The 16086-nt window shown below is 35.9% G+C and overlaps 3 protein-coding genes and 1 pseudogene across 3 annotated transcripts; all 4 read left to right on the forward strand.

The window, feature by feature from the left end:
* The first annotated feature begins 1733 nt into the window (after positions 1–1733).
* On the forward strand, positions 1734–2987 carry LOC141285325 (C3a anaphylatoxin chemotactic receptor-like). Its single transcript, XM_073818349.1, has 2 exons — positions 1734–1830; positions 1972–2987. The coding sequence occupies exons 1-2, from the start codon at positions 1734–1736 to the stop codon at positions 2985–2987; spliced, it is 1113 nt and encodes a 370-aa protein (XP_073674450.1).
* A 4681-nt stretch (positions 2988–7668) lies between these two features.
* Positions 7669–8627, forward strand: LOC141285326 (C3a anaphylatoxin chemotactic receptor-like; annotated as a pseudogene).
* Positions 8628–11285: 2658 nt separating this feature from the next.
* On the forward strand, positions 11286–12191 carry LOC141285328 (C3a anaphylatoxin chemotactic receptor-like). The gene has a single exon (XM_073818350.1). It carries the CDS (start codon positions 11286–11288, stop codon positions 12189–12191), a length of 906 nt encoding a protein of 301 aa, XP_073674451.1.
* Positions 12192–12292: 101 nt separating this feature from the next.
* LOC141285330 (C3a anaphylatoxin chemotactic receptor-like) lies at positions 12293–15140 on the forward strand. Its single transcript, XM_073818354.1, has 3 exons — positions 12293–12303; positions 13827–13930; positions 14197–15140. Exons 1-3 carry the CDS (start codon positions 12293–12295, stop codon positions 15138–15140), a joined length of 1059 nt encoding a protein of 352 aa, XP_073674455.1.
* The last annotated feature ends 946 nt before the right edge of the window (positions 15141–16086 follow it).

Below are 16086 nucleotides of genomic sequence, written 5' to 3' on the forward strand. Positions count from 1 at the left end.
AAGTACATCCGTTTTTCCTCTTAAAACGGCATAGTTTCATTGAACAACATTGTGAAATATTTCTTAGCAATCCTCCTCATTTCTAATCTAGGTAAACAATGAATATGCATACTCATTGTTATGTGTTTTGTCACAGGCTTTCCGTTATTTTGTCATAGCTTCTGTTTTCATGGACTTCTAATTTGTTTTTATCAGTTTCTGATGTCCTCTGTTCTAGTTTCCCACCATATTTATTGTCATGGACAGTGTTGGGGGAAGTTACTTTTAAAAGTAATGCATTACAATATTGAGTTACTCCCTAAAAAAGGAACTAATTACGATAGTTACTTTTCACGGAAAGTAATGTGTCACCTTACTTTTGCTTTACTTTTTAAATCTGGGCAGGGCCTGCTTGTTTTTAATATAAAAAGTTTCTCAGGCTTAGATAAAAGTAAATTCACATACAAATCTGAAAAAATGTCAACACTTTAGTAGTAAAAAAAAGGAAAACAAATATTAGATTATCTTGAGTCATTTTTGCTTATTAGTATGCATGAATTGGATCATCGAAGGTCGGCAGCAAAGACATCAGTAAAAAAAGGGATTAAATACATAAAGGATATTTGTATTATTTGACATATCTAATTATTGCAGGTTTGCGTTGAATTTCACTGATTTTATTTGTTTTAAGGGAATACTGGATCTGTTTTTTAGTAAGTGAGATGAATTAATGCATGTTCACATTTATTCTTGAACTAACATCTTACAATTTCTCTCAACATGGGGACAGGAGAGCTTTTAATCAATAAATGGGGGGAAAGTAACTCAGATATTTTCTTGTTAATTAATTAAAAAGTAATATGTTACTTTACTACACACTTAAAAATAAAGGTGAGTCACGATTGCCATAGATAAACCTTTTTTGTCTAAATTGTTTCATTAAGAACCATTAAAATCTGAAGAACCTTTTTGTTTCACAAAATGTTCTTTATTCGAAAGAAGGTTCTTGAGATTATAAAAAGGCTAGAAAGAGATGGTTCTTTAAATATTATTAAGTAACTTGCATTACTTGTAATTCGTTACCCCAACATGGACATACATTAATGCCCTGTATTTAAAGGAACACTCCACTTTTTTTGGAAATAGGCTCATTAATAGAGTTAATAATTTGAGTTTTACTATTTTGAAATCCATTCATCTTTTCTCCTGTTCTGGCGATATCACTTTTAGCAAAGCTTAGCATAGATCATTGAATCCTATGAGACCAATTTAGCATCGCATTCAAAAATGACCAACGAGTTTCGATATTTGTCCTATTCAAAACTTGACTCTTCTGTAGTTATATCGTGTACTAATACCTGTGAAAAATGTAAAGCTGCGATTTTCTAGGCCGATAAGATTAGGAACTTCCCTCCCATTCCGGCGTAATAGTCAAGGAAGTTTGCTGCCGTAACATGGCCGAAGCAGGTGCAGTCATATCACAGCACATCGCAGCACAACGTGACCAACTGCATGCACAGGGAGTGTTCCTCATTGGAAGTTACCAAGCTGGGAACCAATTCAGGCGCCTGCTGCGTCTATATTACGGCAGCAAACTTCCTTGACTATTACGGGAGTGTATGAGTTCCTAATCTTATCAGCCTAGAAAATCGCAGCTTTACATTTTCCGCCGGTCTTACTATACGATATAACTACAGAAGAGTCAAGTTTTAAATAGGACAAATATCAAAACTCATTTGTCATTTTTGAACGCAATGCCATATTGGTCTCAAAGGATTCGACGATCTATGATAAGCTATGCTAAATGTGATATCGCCAGAACAGGAGAACGGCTGAGTGGATTTGAAAACGGTAAAACTCAATGTATTAACTCCAAAAAAAAAGAGGACTGTTCCTTTAAGTTGGTGTTTGTTGTTTGTGGCTTTTTCACACTGTTACATCTGTTTGTTCATTGTTACATAAACTATTCTTTTTTTTTTCTTTTTACTTCAGACCAAACTGAAGCCCCAACACCCAACGGCGAAAATGCCACAGTGAAATACTTAAAGTACATCAATGTGTTCCTCCACTGCATAATATGTGTGCTTGGTGTTGTTGGCAATGGAATGGTCATCTACATCGCAGGCCTCAAAATGAAAAGGACCGTCAATACCATCTGGTTTTTGAACCTGGCGGTAGCCGACTTCCTGTTTTCATGTTTCCTGATCTTTAACATCGTTTACGAATACCGTGATTTTGACTGGCCTTTTGGTGATTTTATGTGCATGTTTAGTAGCCTGGTGATCGCGGTGATTATGTTTGCCAGCCCTTTCCTCCTGACAGCAATCAGTTTGGACCGCTGCCTGTCCACCTGGGTGGTTGTGTGGGCCCGGACCAAACGAACTGTCCTGAAAGCCAGAATAATTTGCCTGCTTATTTGGTTAGCAGCATTTGCTTGCAGTCTGCCTTTAGTCATCAATCGGAAAACACTTTATATTTCTCCAGAACAAACAGTGTGCGTACCTGACGTGGAAGTCTACAAGAGATCCTTAGTGTTCCGTTTTGTGGTGGGTTTCCTCATCCCGTTCATTATAATCTCAGCTTCTTATGTGGCGATCGGAGTACGAGTTAAGCGCCTCCGTAAAAACAATAAATTAAAACCTTTCCGCATAATCCTAGCAGTCATCCTGGCCTTCTTCTTCTGCTGGCTTCCTCTTAATGTTTACAGATTCATTGATGTGTGGTTGGATGAAAAATATGACAAAAACCCATCAGATGAGCTAGCCAAGTTTATAAAAGTTTTCAACCAGATAGGGCTCTTCTTACTCAGTCTTGCCTACTTAAACAGCTGCCTGAATCCCTTCTTGTACGTATTCATGTGTGATGACTTTCAGAAAAAGCTCAGGCAGTCTGTGGTGATGGTGCTCGAGAGCGCATTTGCAGAGGAACACCTGGCTCTCTTCTCACAACATTCCCAATCCCACCGCAAATCTCATTCCCAGAGTGGAACGGGTCCCTGTCTGACCTAGTCTTTGACACTTGAGGGTTAAATTAAACATTAACAGTACCAAATGTGTATTTAAATTCAATAAGCTTTGCAAACAAAATATTAACAGTGTGTCTTCATATTTTTTTCACATTGTGAGATGATTAATGGAAGCTAATGTGCCAGCTATTAGAAATTATAGAAATGCTGTGCCCTACATATACAGTCAAGCCCGAAATTATTCACACCTCTGGCAAATTCTGACTGAAAGTTGATAAGTGATATTTTTGCCCATTCATCTGTAGTGATGAGCTCCAACTCTTTCTGTTTGGAGGGTCTCCTTGCCATCACCCTGATCTTTAGCTCCCTTCACAGATTCTCTATTGGATTTAAGTCAGGACTCAATGAATCAGGGTAATTAGGATGCTTTAGAACAGCTTGGACTATTTGGAATGGTATAGAACTTTAAATTTTCCCATAGACTGTGACAGTTTGCAAAGGGTATGAATAATTTTGGACATACCACTTTTTGTTCAAATGTAAATAAAAGCTGAGAAATATTTTTTTTTTCCACAACGATGCCTCTTGTACATCGTCTTATTATATTTTGGGTGAGGCCTGTGTCATTTACGGTCAAAAAAAAAATTGCTGGTTGAATAAAAGTAACTTTAAGAATTTAAGAATTTGCCAGGGGTATGAATAATTTCGGGCTTGACTGTATAAATAGCTGAATTTGCAATAAATGTCAAGAAATTGGTAACTGTATTGTGTATTTGTATCTCATTTCCATGGATCACATTTTATGGTAAACTAATGTGTTTTTGCTTTTGCTTTACAACACTGTTTGAATAAATCTAATGTAAAAATTGTGATTATTTTTCTGACATCTACATTATAAAAAAAATAGTTTTGTGATTTTATTTTTGTTTATTAATTTAGTGTGTGTGTGTGTGTGTGTGTGTGTGTGTCTGTGTGCACATTACAAAAATTAAGTTTGATATAGTCAAAATGAGTAAGAAAAAATGGTTCTTAGAATGACAGCAGTTTCAGTGAAATATATTTTGAAATATCCGGTATAGCTTGCTACTGAGATATCAAGATAAACAATGAGAATGCATACTGGTCTTTGTGCTAGATATTAATGATTGTTTTTTACTTTTTGCCCCATCAAATGATAGCTTCAATTAGCAAGAACGTCCTAGTGTGATAGTAAGATGCCCACTACCCCCTGTGAAACTTGTTCATTCCATTGGTATAAAACGAACAATCTCTCAACAGGATCGAGAAAACAGACCAAGATAAAGACTTGACTTGTACAGTGGATGAACAGCTCAAAAAATGGGTATGTGTATTATTCATATTACATGCTTTTTATGCAAAACTGCATAACAATCAATGCATTGTATTACTTAACATGTCAAAATAGTGTAAACAATGTTAATCGAGATTCAACTAAAATGAGTTGAAATGGTTTTTTCCAATTTGATTATTCTCAAACCTTCAAGGCAGCAACTTTTAACATTTTTAAGCCGAACTACATAAATAAAAAAGAAAAAGACATTATCAATATAATATTAAGAGTGTTGTTGAATATGTAAAAAATAATAGTCTTCAAAATATAACCGATAACCACGCAAGCACATTTCCACCACTGAATTAAGAATGAAAACGTTTACATCTCTGACTTGTGTTTTCCTCGGAATTGATATAGGCTAAACTTGCAATTGCATGTTATGAAGTGGATGTAAACTCAAAACTGACAGTTATAATGTCTAATTCTGAGAATGTATATCACAATTCAGATTTAATAACATCTGAACAATTCCATGTTTTGTCAAGTTTATATCATTAAACGTTGAGAAAAAAAAGAGTTTAACTTTTTGAACTCACAAATGTGAATTAATGTCTCACAATTCTGAGAAAAAAGAAATCCAAGAAAAAAACTGGAATGCTCGAATGACAGCAGTGTAATATTTGCATACTGAATTTTATTTGGTCTTTTTTACTATTTGCATTCTGAATTTCGATTGGTCTGTTTTATTGAATCTAAACTCATTTACACCGCAAAGACAGTTAAAAACATATTCAGTACATCTACATTGATTACCACAGCAATGGCGATATTAAGTGACTAAAAGACCCCTGACCCCCTCACAAATGACAAGACAAACATTTTTTTAAATGTGAAATTAGACAGCAAAAATTATGTTAAATACTGTATCCGTCTTAAAGTGCATATTGCAGGTTAGAGACTCCGGTGAATTGATGAATAGAAAAATAATGTAGGAACCAGATTTTCTTTAAAATATACTTCAAAATAAGCTATTAAGGCCTCTAGAGACGTTTTTGTGAGAGAATTTTACTTCCGCATCTGAAAAACGGGCAAACCGGTAGTGACGTAACGAGAGGGAGAGCGGTCAATGTAAACCATAGGAAAACAATGGATCGCAATGACTGTTCGGACGCAGAGAACATTTAAAATGTTTATTATACACTTGTATGACGAACCACACACACAAATATGAGCCTGCTATGTGGCCAAGAGAGCAGGGACATGCCAGGATTAAACAGAACAGTGTGAGGAGAACAGGGCAGGTGTCTGTGAGAGATCAGTGTTAGCTGACGATATCTAATCGGGCAAAATCATAGCATTTGTCATCTAAAAGTATTGAATTCTACTTAACAGTAACACAAACGAATGATCGTTGATCAAGCGTGTCATACTCATTAATATCCGACGCAAAGGTTACGTGATATAGCGGGTTTTTATTACCGCGCGCGAGAGAGATAAACACCTTTTTGTTTCATTATATGCTTATATGGGAAATACCCCCAAACTTGATGTGCTGTCTCTGACTCTGCACCCAGGCTTTGAGACTTGCTGTCTGAAATCAAAATAGGTTCTACATACAGCTTAAATGCATCTCCAGGCCAGCAGACATCAGTAAGTTTATGGTAGAGATCATTTATTACTCTGAGCTAAATACTTGTACGTACAAATAAACAGTAAAATTTAATCTCAATTACAGTTTGACTATATTTAGGTGACAAATACATGTACAGTAAAACTTTTTGATGCCATTGGTATAAGACAATTAATATTGACAGCATACAGTCAAGTTGTCTGCTGGTATTCATCAGGAAGCCCTTACCTGCATGTGTTGTGTCAGCTATTAGACAGTTTACAGAGGAAGGATTACTTTATAAAGGTTTTGAATGGCCCCATTTTGGTGACAAACAATAAAAAATAATCACAATCACAAATTGTCTTACTGTATACATTTTTTATATGAAGTGTACAACATATATATCAAGCAGATCTGCATTTGGGGCTAATTCAATTCAGTTTCATTTATACAGCAATAAATCATAAATATTATTTCATAGTACTGTTAATACCCAACTTAAAACACAACATTGCAACTGTTAATATATACATGTAGATGTACAAAACATATACTACTGAAAGAAAAATATTTTCAGTGTGGGTATCACACTAATGTGTTATTTTAGAGGTGGTTAATAACAGCTGGCTCCACTGCTTCAGATCTTCACACAGCCTCATGTCTTGCAATGTCTCCCAAAGCCCTATAAACACAACACATGACAATAAATTACAAATTAGCTGTGCAAACAATGTGACCAAGCTGTAACTAGACTTGATGATTATTATATTAACAAACTGAGGGTAACTGACCAGTAATGCCTTCTACCGTTTTTACACGGTTCTTAAAATGATATTGCTAATGCTTACAAGCTAGCTACGGTGCTTTACAAAAACTTTTACACATCTCGTTGTCTCATTATTTAAATAAATATGCTCACGGATTTGGTATTTAGGAGAAGTTATGAGAAGAAAAACAAACTTACGGTGCAGTTCACGTTTTCGTCGAGCTGCATCTCTGATGGCTTTGGACGAACCACAGTCTGACAGCGGACCCGATGAAGCTGCTGTGTGCACCGAAGGAACTGCACCGGCTTTGAGCCTCACTTGGTTCTTGCTTCAGCATCTCATGTTGAACTGCATCATATCGCCGGGATAATAATCCTCCAGAGTAAAGTGAACGCGTTTTTCGAAGCAGATGCATTAGTATAGGCCAGTCACTTCATCCGCACAAACGCACCCATATACGGAAGATAGCACCGTTCTTTTTATTGTAAGTAAACACGTGGACACGATGTCCTGACAGGCTGGAGTTTGTGCAGCCTCCATAAACACAATAATTTACCATGACGACGATCAATTGAAATAAAAAATAACTACTGAAAACACACTAACTCACGACTGCTCCTACTGAATAGCAACAGAGCTTGGCGAACGACTCCCTCTCGTGACGTCATATGACGCGGTGTGGAAAAAAAAGTTGTTTTTGAGAGCGGTCAAGGAAACCGTCACTTTGTCTTCTAAATTTGTGCCCTTAGGTCTTGTAAAATATTTTCTAATAGTGCATTAACGGTTCGTATAGTATTTTCATTCACGAATATATGTTTATCTCGAATTTTTTTTTAACCTGCAATATGCACTTACACTTCATCCATCTATGCACATGCATTTGATGCTACAGAATATAGTGTTACTTAAGAACAAAACTGAACACATATTCATTTTTTAGGTTTATTTAGGTTTTTATGCTTGATGCATCAGGGGCAGATCCAAAATCAGCCCTCACTGTGTTTTCTCTTTTTTTCTTTGTGTAGAAAACACCAGTTTTGAAGCTGAAAACATGACCAGAGGCACAGCGCATAACTTCACTATGCAGCACAAAGAATTTACAAACTTTGAGATCTTTTCATTATGTATTATGTTATCCATCACAGTTGTGGGTCTGATTGGAAATGGGCTCGTCATATTTCTGACTGGCTGCAGAATGAGGACGACTGTCAACTCCATTTGGTTTCTCAACTTGGCTGTTGCAGACTTCATCTTCATGTTGTCCTCAATTATTGATCTTCTCTCATCTTTGGCCCACGGACACCTTTTTTTGACAAGTCACATTCTTGTGAATGTGTTAACACTAAATCAGTTTGCTAGTGTTTTTTTTCTAGTAGTTATCAGTCTGGACCGATGCATGTGCACATGGATGGTTGTTTGGGCTCAAAATAAACTAACTTTACTTAAAGCCAGGATCATCAGCATAATTGTTTGGGTTTCATCTATTGGCTGCACCATTCCTTACTTTAAGGTATATATGTTTACTCGTATTTTTATGATCACATTTGAATTTATAATGGGTTTCCTTATCCCCTTTCTGATCATTGCATCTTCATACAGCTATTGGAGTACAAATTAAACTCTTCAAAAGGAGAAAGCAGTTCAGGTCATACCGGGTCATTATAACTGTACTCCTGGCTTTTTTCATATGTTGGTTTCCATACCATGCTGTACATTTTTGTACAATAACCGCAAATGAAGGGAGTGAGCGTAATAGGATCTGGGTAGCATGGACTGTCAGTATCTGCCTGGTTTATCTCAACAGTTGTCTAAACCCCATTCTCTATGTGTTTATGTGTGATGATTATAAGAAGAAGCTTAAACAGTCTCTGCTGCTGGTGCTGGAGACGGCTTTCGCTGAAGATCATCTGGACTTTAAGGCAGGCGCAAAAAGACAAGCAGGACATGAAAACCAGTGATGTTTTTGACAACCATCTTAGATTTAGTCTTAGTCTTAGTCTTTTGGACTAAAATGCTTCTTAGTTTTAGTCAAATTTTAGTCACTTCTATATCTGATAGTTTTAGTCCAATTTTAGTCGACGAAAAGTCAAAAAGGTTTTAGTCTAGTTTTAGTCGACGCAAAGTCAAAAAGGTTTTAGTCTAGTTTTAGTCAAAAAAAGGGGGGAAAAGTAGTCTTTTAACAAATTAATGTAGGTCAGTAAGTATTTTGCTGTTGGGTAGTGTCACTTATAAGTTCTGAAAATAGCAGATCTATAGTTCAATACAATGTGAGCCTCCGGATCGACTATTTTCACCAATAATTACAATAATGAAGGAATGTTTTAGAACATAAAAGAAAAACAAGGATGGAATGCTAAAACGGCTTGCCATACTAGTATAGCAAAGAGTATTTAATGCTAAAACGGCTTGCCATAGCGTCAGATTCTTTTTAAGTTTTAATTGGCATGCACAATAAGCGGAAATGTCATGCATTTTAAACGTCTGACGGACCACCCACTAACATTTTCGTCTATTCTCGTCTCATCAACGAAAACTCACACACGTCTCGTCATGTTTTAGCCATCAACGAGCCATTTTTATCTCGTCATCGTCTCATTATCGTCATGAAAAAAAGTGGCGTCAACGAAATGATTTCGTCATCGTCATCGTTGACGAAAACAACACTGGTTCTGAAATATCCTGTTGAGTACCATTAAGCCACAGCAGGCTAGGCTCTCTCTATGGCTCTGGGCTAGGCTACAGCATACATGACTGTAGTTACTTGTGGTTGGCCTGGCTGTGCGTCACTCAGAAAACAACAGGCCAATCAGAAGAGAGGCTCATGAATATTAATTAGATGGGCCAAAATCGAACTGTTTTTGACAGAGCTCCTAAAAAAGGAGCTGTAAAAATATATTGAGATGGATTTTGGCACTTATACCAGAAATATATATTCTTAAGGACATCAACAACTAAAATAAACCTTCAGAAATGTGTACAATATGGGACCTTTAATGGCAACTGCGTGAGAAAATGGAAGTGTGGTGTGAGAAAAATCAATTGCATGAGTCTCACAGTCAATTCATGAGAGTTGTTAGGCTCTTATCATTATAATGTAAACCAGTGGCGTAACTTTTTTTTTTTAAAAGTGGGTAGGGGATACTTTTTTTTTTTTTTTTTTTGTGGTTTTACGCCTATGGCGTAAACAGACCTTCACGTAAAATGAGTGAACTAATAGGACAGAAATCAGGAAATGCTTACGAAACCATATTTCCAGTAATTTTTTTTCTTTTCAGTCTCTTCTTAAAAATATGCATCATAGGACAGAAAACACTACCAAACTAGTTTCTCAACACGGATGCCTACTACCCATTCTGATGACGTCTGATAGTTTCATCAAGTCTCAGTAAAAATGAGAAATCAGCATTTAGTGAGACTTTGCTGTCTGGTATAAAACCCACAGTCTCTCAGTAAGACTGTGAAGCAAGATCAAGACTCAACTTGTAAGAGTGCATCAACAGCTCAAAAAATGGGTATGTGTATTTATCATTTTACATGTTTTTTTTAATATAACTCTCAGAGTGTATAAATAAAATATTTTATAAAGTGTTGTTGTATATATAAAAAACAATGTTACATTTTTGTCATAATTAAAGATGGATGTTATTCTTCAAATGAATAATACTGGACAGATTACAGATTAGAAAGGTATTAAATAAAGTTTTGGAACCTACGCTAGACACTAGTCTTCAAAATATAACCAGTAACCGCCATGATCAATTTTATTTGGTCTTCTTTCCTATTTTCATTCTGAATTTGGATTGTTCTTCTTTATTGAATCTAACCACATTTATCCAAACTCTGTGCATTATTGCTCTGATATACAGTTAATTCACAAACACATATTTCACAATTAGTATTATTTTCTCAAATATTTAGTCAAATCTGTTTGTGCAAACTGTAGTCAATATCTGATCTGTATACAGTGCCATGCGAAATTATTCATACCCCTTATTTTTTTCACATTTTCTTATGTTGCTGCCTTATGCTAAACTACTTTAAATTACTTTTTTTCCCACATCAATCAACACTCCCTACTCCATAATGGCAAAGCAAAAAATAGGTTTTTAACATTTGTGCAAATTTATTAAAAATAAAAAACTGAAAAGATCCTGTTGCATAAGTATTCATACATTTCTGGGACACTTGAAGTTTAGCTCAGGAGCATTCATATTGCTTCTAGATGTTACTCACTTCGAGTGGTGTTAAACTGTGGCAAATTAATTTGAATGAGTTTGATTTAGAAAGGCACGCACGATTACGAAAAATCTAACAGCTGAAAATGCATATCAGAGCAAAAAGTTTCTAGAAAATATCAGAGCAGCTTGGTTTCTAGAAAAAGGAAACATGTTTCGTCGCATGCATTTGATGCAAAGGATCAAACATATTGCACTATGACTTAAAAAACAAAACATTTTCATTTTAGGTTTATTTGAGGTTTTTAATATTCAGAAGGTTAAACAAAATGTCATATTGCTGTGTGGTACTGCAGGCAAAAAAAGTATTTTGCACATGAGAGACACCACACTGATAAGCTGATGCTTCCTAAACAGATCCAAAATCAGCTCTCACTGTGCTTTCTCTGTCTTTCTTCTTTGTGTAGAAAACACCAGTTTTGAAGCTGAAAACATGACCTGGGACACAGCACAAAACACTACGTACAATATCCTTGAAATGTGCTTCTTCTTTCCCACCTTTGTTGTGGGTCTCATTGGAAATGGGCTTGTCATATTTCTGATTAGCTGCAGAATGAAGACGACTGTCAACTCCATTTGGTTTCTCAACTTGGCAGTCGCAGACTTCATCTTTTTGTTATCCTCATGCATAGGCCTTTTCTCATTTTTGGGCCAGTGGCGAAATGTAATATTAATTGACATTTTCTTACCATTAAATATGTTTGCTAGCATTTTTTTTCTAGTAGTGATCAGTCTGGACCGATGCCTGTGCACATGGATGGTTGTTTGGGCTCAAAATGAACGAACTTTACTTAGAGCCAGGATCATCAGCATGATTGTCTGGGTTTTATCCATCGGCTGCAGTATTCCTTTCTTTGTGTTTTTTTTAGAGTTTATAGTCGATTATGATTCTCTGATTGCCTATGAATTTACAGTGGGCTTCCTCATCCCCCTTTTGATCATTGCATCTTCATATACAGCTATTGGAGTACAAATCAAACGGTTCAAAAGTAAAAAGCAGCTCAGGTCGTACCGGGTCATTATAACTGTAATCCTAGCTTTTTTCATATGTTGGTTTCCATACCATGTTAGCAATTTTTATTCAATAACGTCACAAGAAAATGATGACGGGTTGTTTGGAATCGTAAGTATGTTCCTGGTTTATCTCAACAGTTGTCTAAACCCCATTCTCTATGTGTTCATGTGTGATGATTATAAGAAGAAGCTTAAACAGTCTCTGCTGCTGGTGCTGGAGACGGCTTTCGCTGAAGATCATCTGGACTTTAAGGCAGATGCAAAAAGACAAGCAGGACATAAAAACCAAACTGAACTGTTAGATATGAAGAAAACTGGTCCCTAAATGGTGAACCTGGATCCAATCCAGCATGTTTATAGTCCTTATATAGCATGATGTATGATGGTACGTAATTTGTGATGTAAAACCAAACCAATCTCAGGCTAATGAACATCATGTATGTTTGTGAAACTTTTCATAAATCCAACTATGCAAAATCTCATTTTGTTATTCTGATTTCTGTTTAAAATTTATTCTGAATAAAACCAGAGTATCAAAAATTCATGTTACCTGAATGTAATAGATATTTGCTCTTACAGTAGCATTTTTTTTTATTGAAGGTTGTCCCTAAAAAACAACAAAATAAATAAAATTAACAAATGATAAGATAATACAATTGTAAATTGTAAAGATATTGATTAACAGTTTAATCAGTTTAACTTAATTAAAACATTCAAAATTAATGTTTCCATAGTGTTTGCAAAAGTATAAAATAAATGGGTCATCGGATGCCCATTTTCCACAAGTTGAAATGGTTCCTTAGGGTCTTAATGAGACATATCATACTTTGGTTCAAATTTCTCAATGGTACTGTAAAAAACACATTTTTACCGTGTTAAAATCAGCCATTTTTAGAGTGAGCTATTCTGTTGCATGTTCCTTTAAGTACTAATGAGCTCTGCTTGCCCCGCCCCTCTCTGCAGTGGGATGGCGAGCAGTAATGTTTACTTTAGCCACATTTAGCTGCGAAACTTTACACATTATTAAGAAGGGCCATTTGCAAAGATGCATAAAAAACCCTTATACTCACTTCTGCTGTGGGTGAAGCTGCATCACGAATGATTCGCATGAACATAGATACATATGTAGATCGGGATTGCCACTGTCCTTTCAAAAACAAAAGTAACATTAATCCTCTGCGTCTACAGCGGCTCAGATGTCGGGAGTAAATGAGGACTGCTATGTTCATTATTACATCCAACAACAGAACACCTCAGTCTCTCAGTCTAAACAGTCAACACAATGGCGATCAGAGTTGGACTGTTTCAGCTCAGTGAGGGCGGGTCTAAGGTAAGGCCCTCATGTCAATCAACTCTGAGACTGACAATGACCTGATTTTAAAAAGGGGATGTTACTTTTAAAGATTAAAATTTACCACTAGGTGGATTTTTATCATTGTAGGGTGGATGTGTACACAAACTGCCAACATACATTAATGTTCAAACAACAAGGAAAAGTGAGTTTTGCTTCCAATGAGCCCTTTAAAGTTCAGATAACATTCAGAAGTAACATTTCAATTGGAACTTAATGGCCGTGTGGTGTGAGAAAAATCATTTGCATTAGTCTCACAGTAAATTCGTGAGAGTTGGCATCCCCTTATCATTATAGTGTGAACAGGCCTTTACGTAAACTAAGCAGACTGATGTACACAACATAGAAATTAGGAAACGTAAAACCACTTGATGCTGCAACTGACTGATCAGACTGTAAAAAACCTATTACGAAACCATATTTCCAGTAAATGTTTTTCTTTTTTTCAGCCTCTTTTTAAAGATATGCATCAAAGGACAGAAAACACCACAAAACTAGTTTCTCAACACACAACAATGCCTACTACCCATTCTGATGACGTCTGATAGTTATATCAAGTTTGCTAATGAAACCACATTTTAAGCCAGTAAAAATGTGATGTAATACCAGACCTTGCTGGTATAAAACCAACAATCTGTCAGCAGGACTGAAAAGACAGAGCAAGATCAAGACTTGGCTTGTCCCGGTGCATCAACAGCTCATAAAATGGGTACGTGTATTATTATTAAATGTTTTTAAAAATTAGTTGAAATTACTTTTTTTCAATTTGATTATACTCACACATTTAAGGCAGCGACTGAACTGAAATCTTTAAGTTGAACTAGGTATATTTTTCAAAAAAAAAAGCAAAACAAAAAAACATTCACATCATCAATATAATATTATAATGTAACATTTTAATCGTAATTATTCTTCAAATGAAGAAAGATGCATCCGAAACAGACCCAAAATCAGTAACTTTTTCTCTCTTTCTTTTAAGAAAACACCAGTTTTGGAGCTCAAAGCATGACAAGATCCATAGCGCGTAACACTACTACGGAGAATAAGGATGATCTTAAGAGCTTTGTGATCGTTCTTATATGCATTTACATTCCCACCTTTGTTGTGGGTCTCATTGGAAATGGGCTTGTCATATTTCTGACTGGCTGCAGAATGAAGACAACTGTCAACTCCATTTGGTTTCTCAACTTGGCAGTAGCAGACTTCATCTACATGTTATCTAGAACCATACAACTTCTCTTATGGCTTGTCAAGAATCACAATTGCTTCATTTTCTTTGTCACGTTCAGACTTAATCTTTTTTCTAGTATTTTCTTTCTTGTTGTTATCAGTCTGGACCGATGCCTGTGCACATGGATGGTCGTTTGGACTCAAAATAAACGAACTTTACTTAGAACCAAGATCATCTGCATGGTGGTTTGGATTTCATCCATCAGCTTCAGCATTCCTTTCTTCAACATTTATGACTTTTCTGATACGCTTCTGATCACATATGAATTTACAGTGGGCTTCTTCATACCTTTCCTGATCATTGCATCTTCATATATTGCTATTGGAGTACGAATCAAACGTTTCAAAAGTGGAAAGCGGCTCAGGTCTTACCGGGTGATTATAACTGTAATCCTGGCTTTTTTCATATGTTGGTTTCCATACTACGTGTGCCGTTTTTATTTATTAACTGTAGAACTGCATACTCAAGAAGTATTTCAGACAGCATATGCATTCAGTGCCTACCTGGTTTATCTAAACAGTTGTCTGAACCCCATTCTCTACGTGTTCATGTGTGATGAGTATAAGAAGAAGCTTAAACAGTCTCTGCTGCTGGTGCTGGAGACAGCTTTTGCTGAAGATCATCTAGACTTTAAAGCAAACGCAAAAGGACAAGCAGAACAAGAAAACCAAACTGAATTATTAGATATGTAGAAAACTAGTATCCAAATGAAAAACCTAGATCTAATCATGTTTACAATTTATGCTTTTAAAAAGTTTAATATTCATGTTTGGAGCATGACTGAGTAATTTCTGTTGTAAAACCAAACATAGAAGGTCTCTTTAAAGGCTAATGAATGTATATTTATAAAACGTTTCATGAATCTAAATATCCAAAAGCTCATTTTGTTTATCTGATTTCTGTTTGAACTTTATCCTAAATAAAATGAGAGTGTATAAAATTAATGGTACTTGCATTTGATAGTAATTCGTTTTTTTATGATTCTTTGCTAATCGTCTTTCCTAATAATGTGCTAGTTAAGCCTGGAATACACTACGCAATTTTTTCCCCGATTTTCCACTGATTTACAGTCTGGAGAAGTTGAGGCTAGTTGCTGAAAGTTAGAGCGAGTCTTCAGATTTGAGTTGACAGTTTCCATAGAAAATTGCGTAGTGTATGATGGCCACAGACTCCGATTTTTTAGTTTCAGACTTTGATTCCATGCAGTCGGAGGATATCAAACATGTTTAAAACGCATATTGTTTTTATTTGTTATGCGTCTCCTAGCAACAATGCGCAAGTTTCTGCATGAGTTTGTTGTGATCGGAACAACTTCACAGTCTGTTAGAGTATTATCCTCAGTCGTGTAGTGTATGATGGCCAGTTTTCCTCTGTCACTGTTTACAAAGTCGGTAAGTGAAGGATGCCTCAGATCACAACAAACTCATGCAGAAACGAGCGCCTTGTTTCTAGGAGATGCGATAACAAATTAAAACAATATGCATTCTAAAATCGTCTGAAAATCTCAAACATGTTTGATATCCTTCGACTGGATGGAATCAAAGCCTGAAGCTAAAAATCGGAATCTGTGACCATCATACTCTACGCGATTGTCTATGGAATCTGTCAACTCATATCTGCAGACTTGCTCTGACATTC

The sequence above is a fragment of the Garra rufa genome, chromosome 14 (assembly GCF_049309525.1).
Source record: "Garra rufa chromosome 14, GarRuf1.0, whole genome shotgun sequence".
NCBI lineage: Eukaryota > Metazoa > Chordata > Actinopteri > Cypriniformes > Cyprinidae > Garra > Garra rufa.

Excerpts from the sequence above, each read along its gene's own strand:
- LOC141285325 (XM_073818349.1), top strand. The coding sequence starts at position 1,734 with ATGCCATATTGGTCTCAAAGGATTCGACGATCTATGATAAGCTATGCT. Across the intron at positions 1,831-1,971 it reads GCTGAGTGGATTTGAAAACG|ACCAAACTGAAGCCCCAACA; the intron begins GTAAAACTCAAT and ends TTTTTACTTCAG.
- LOC141285328 (XM_073818350.1), top strand. The coding sequence starts at position 11,286 with ATGACCTGGGACACAGCACAAAACACTACGTACAATATCCTTGAAATG.
- LOC141285330 (XM_073818354.1), top strand. Across the intron at positions 13,931-14,196 it reads ACAGCTCATAAAATGGGTAC|AAAACACCAGTTTTGGAGCT; the intron begins GTGTATTATTAT and ends CTTTCTTTTAAG.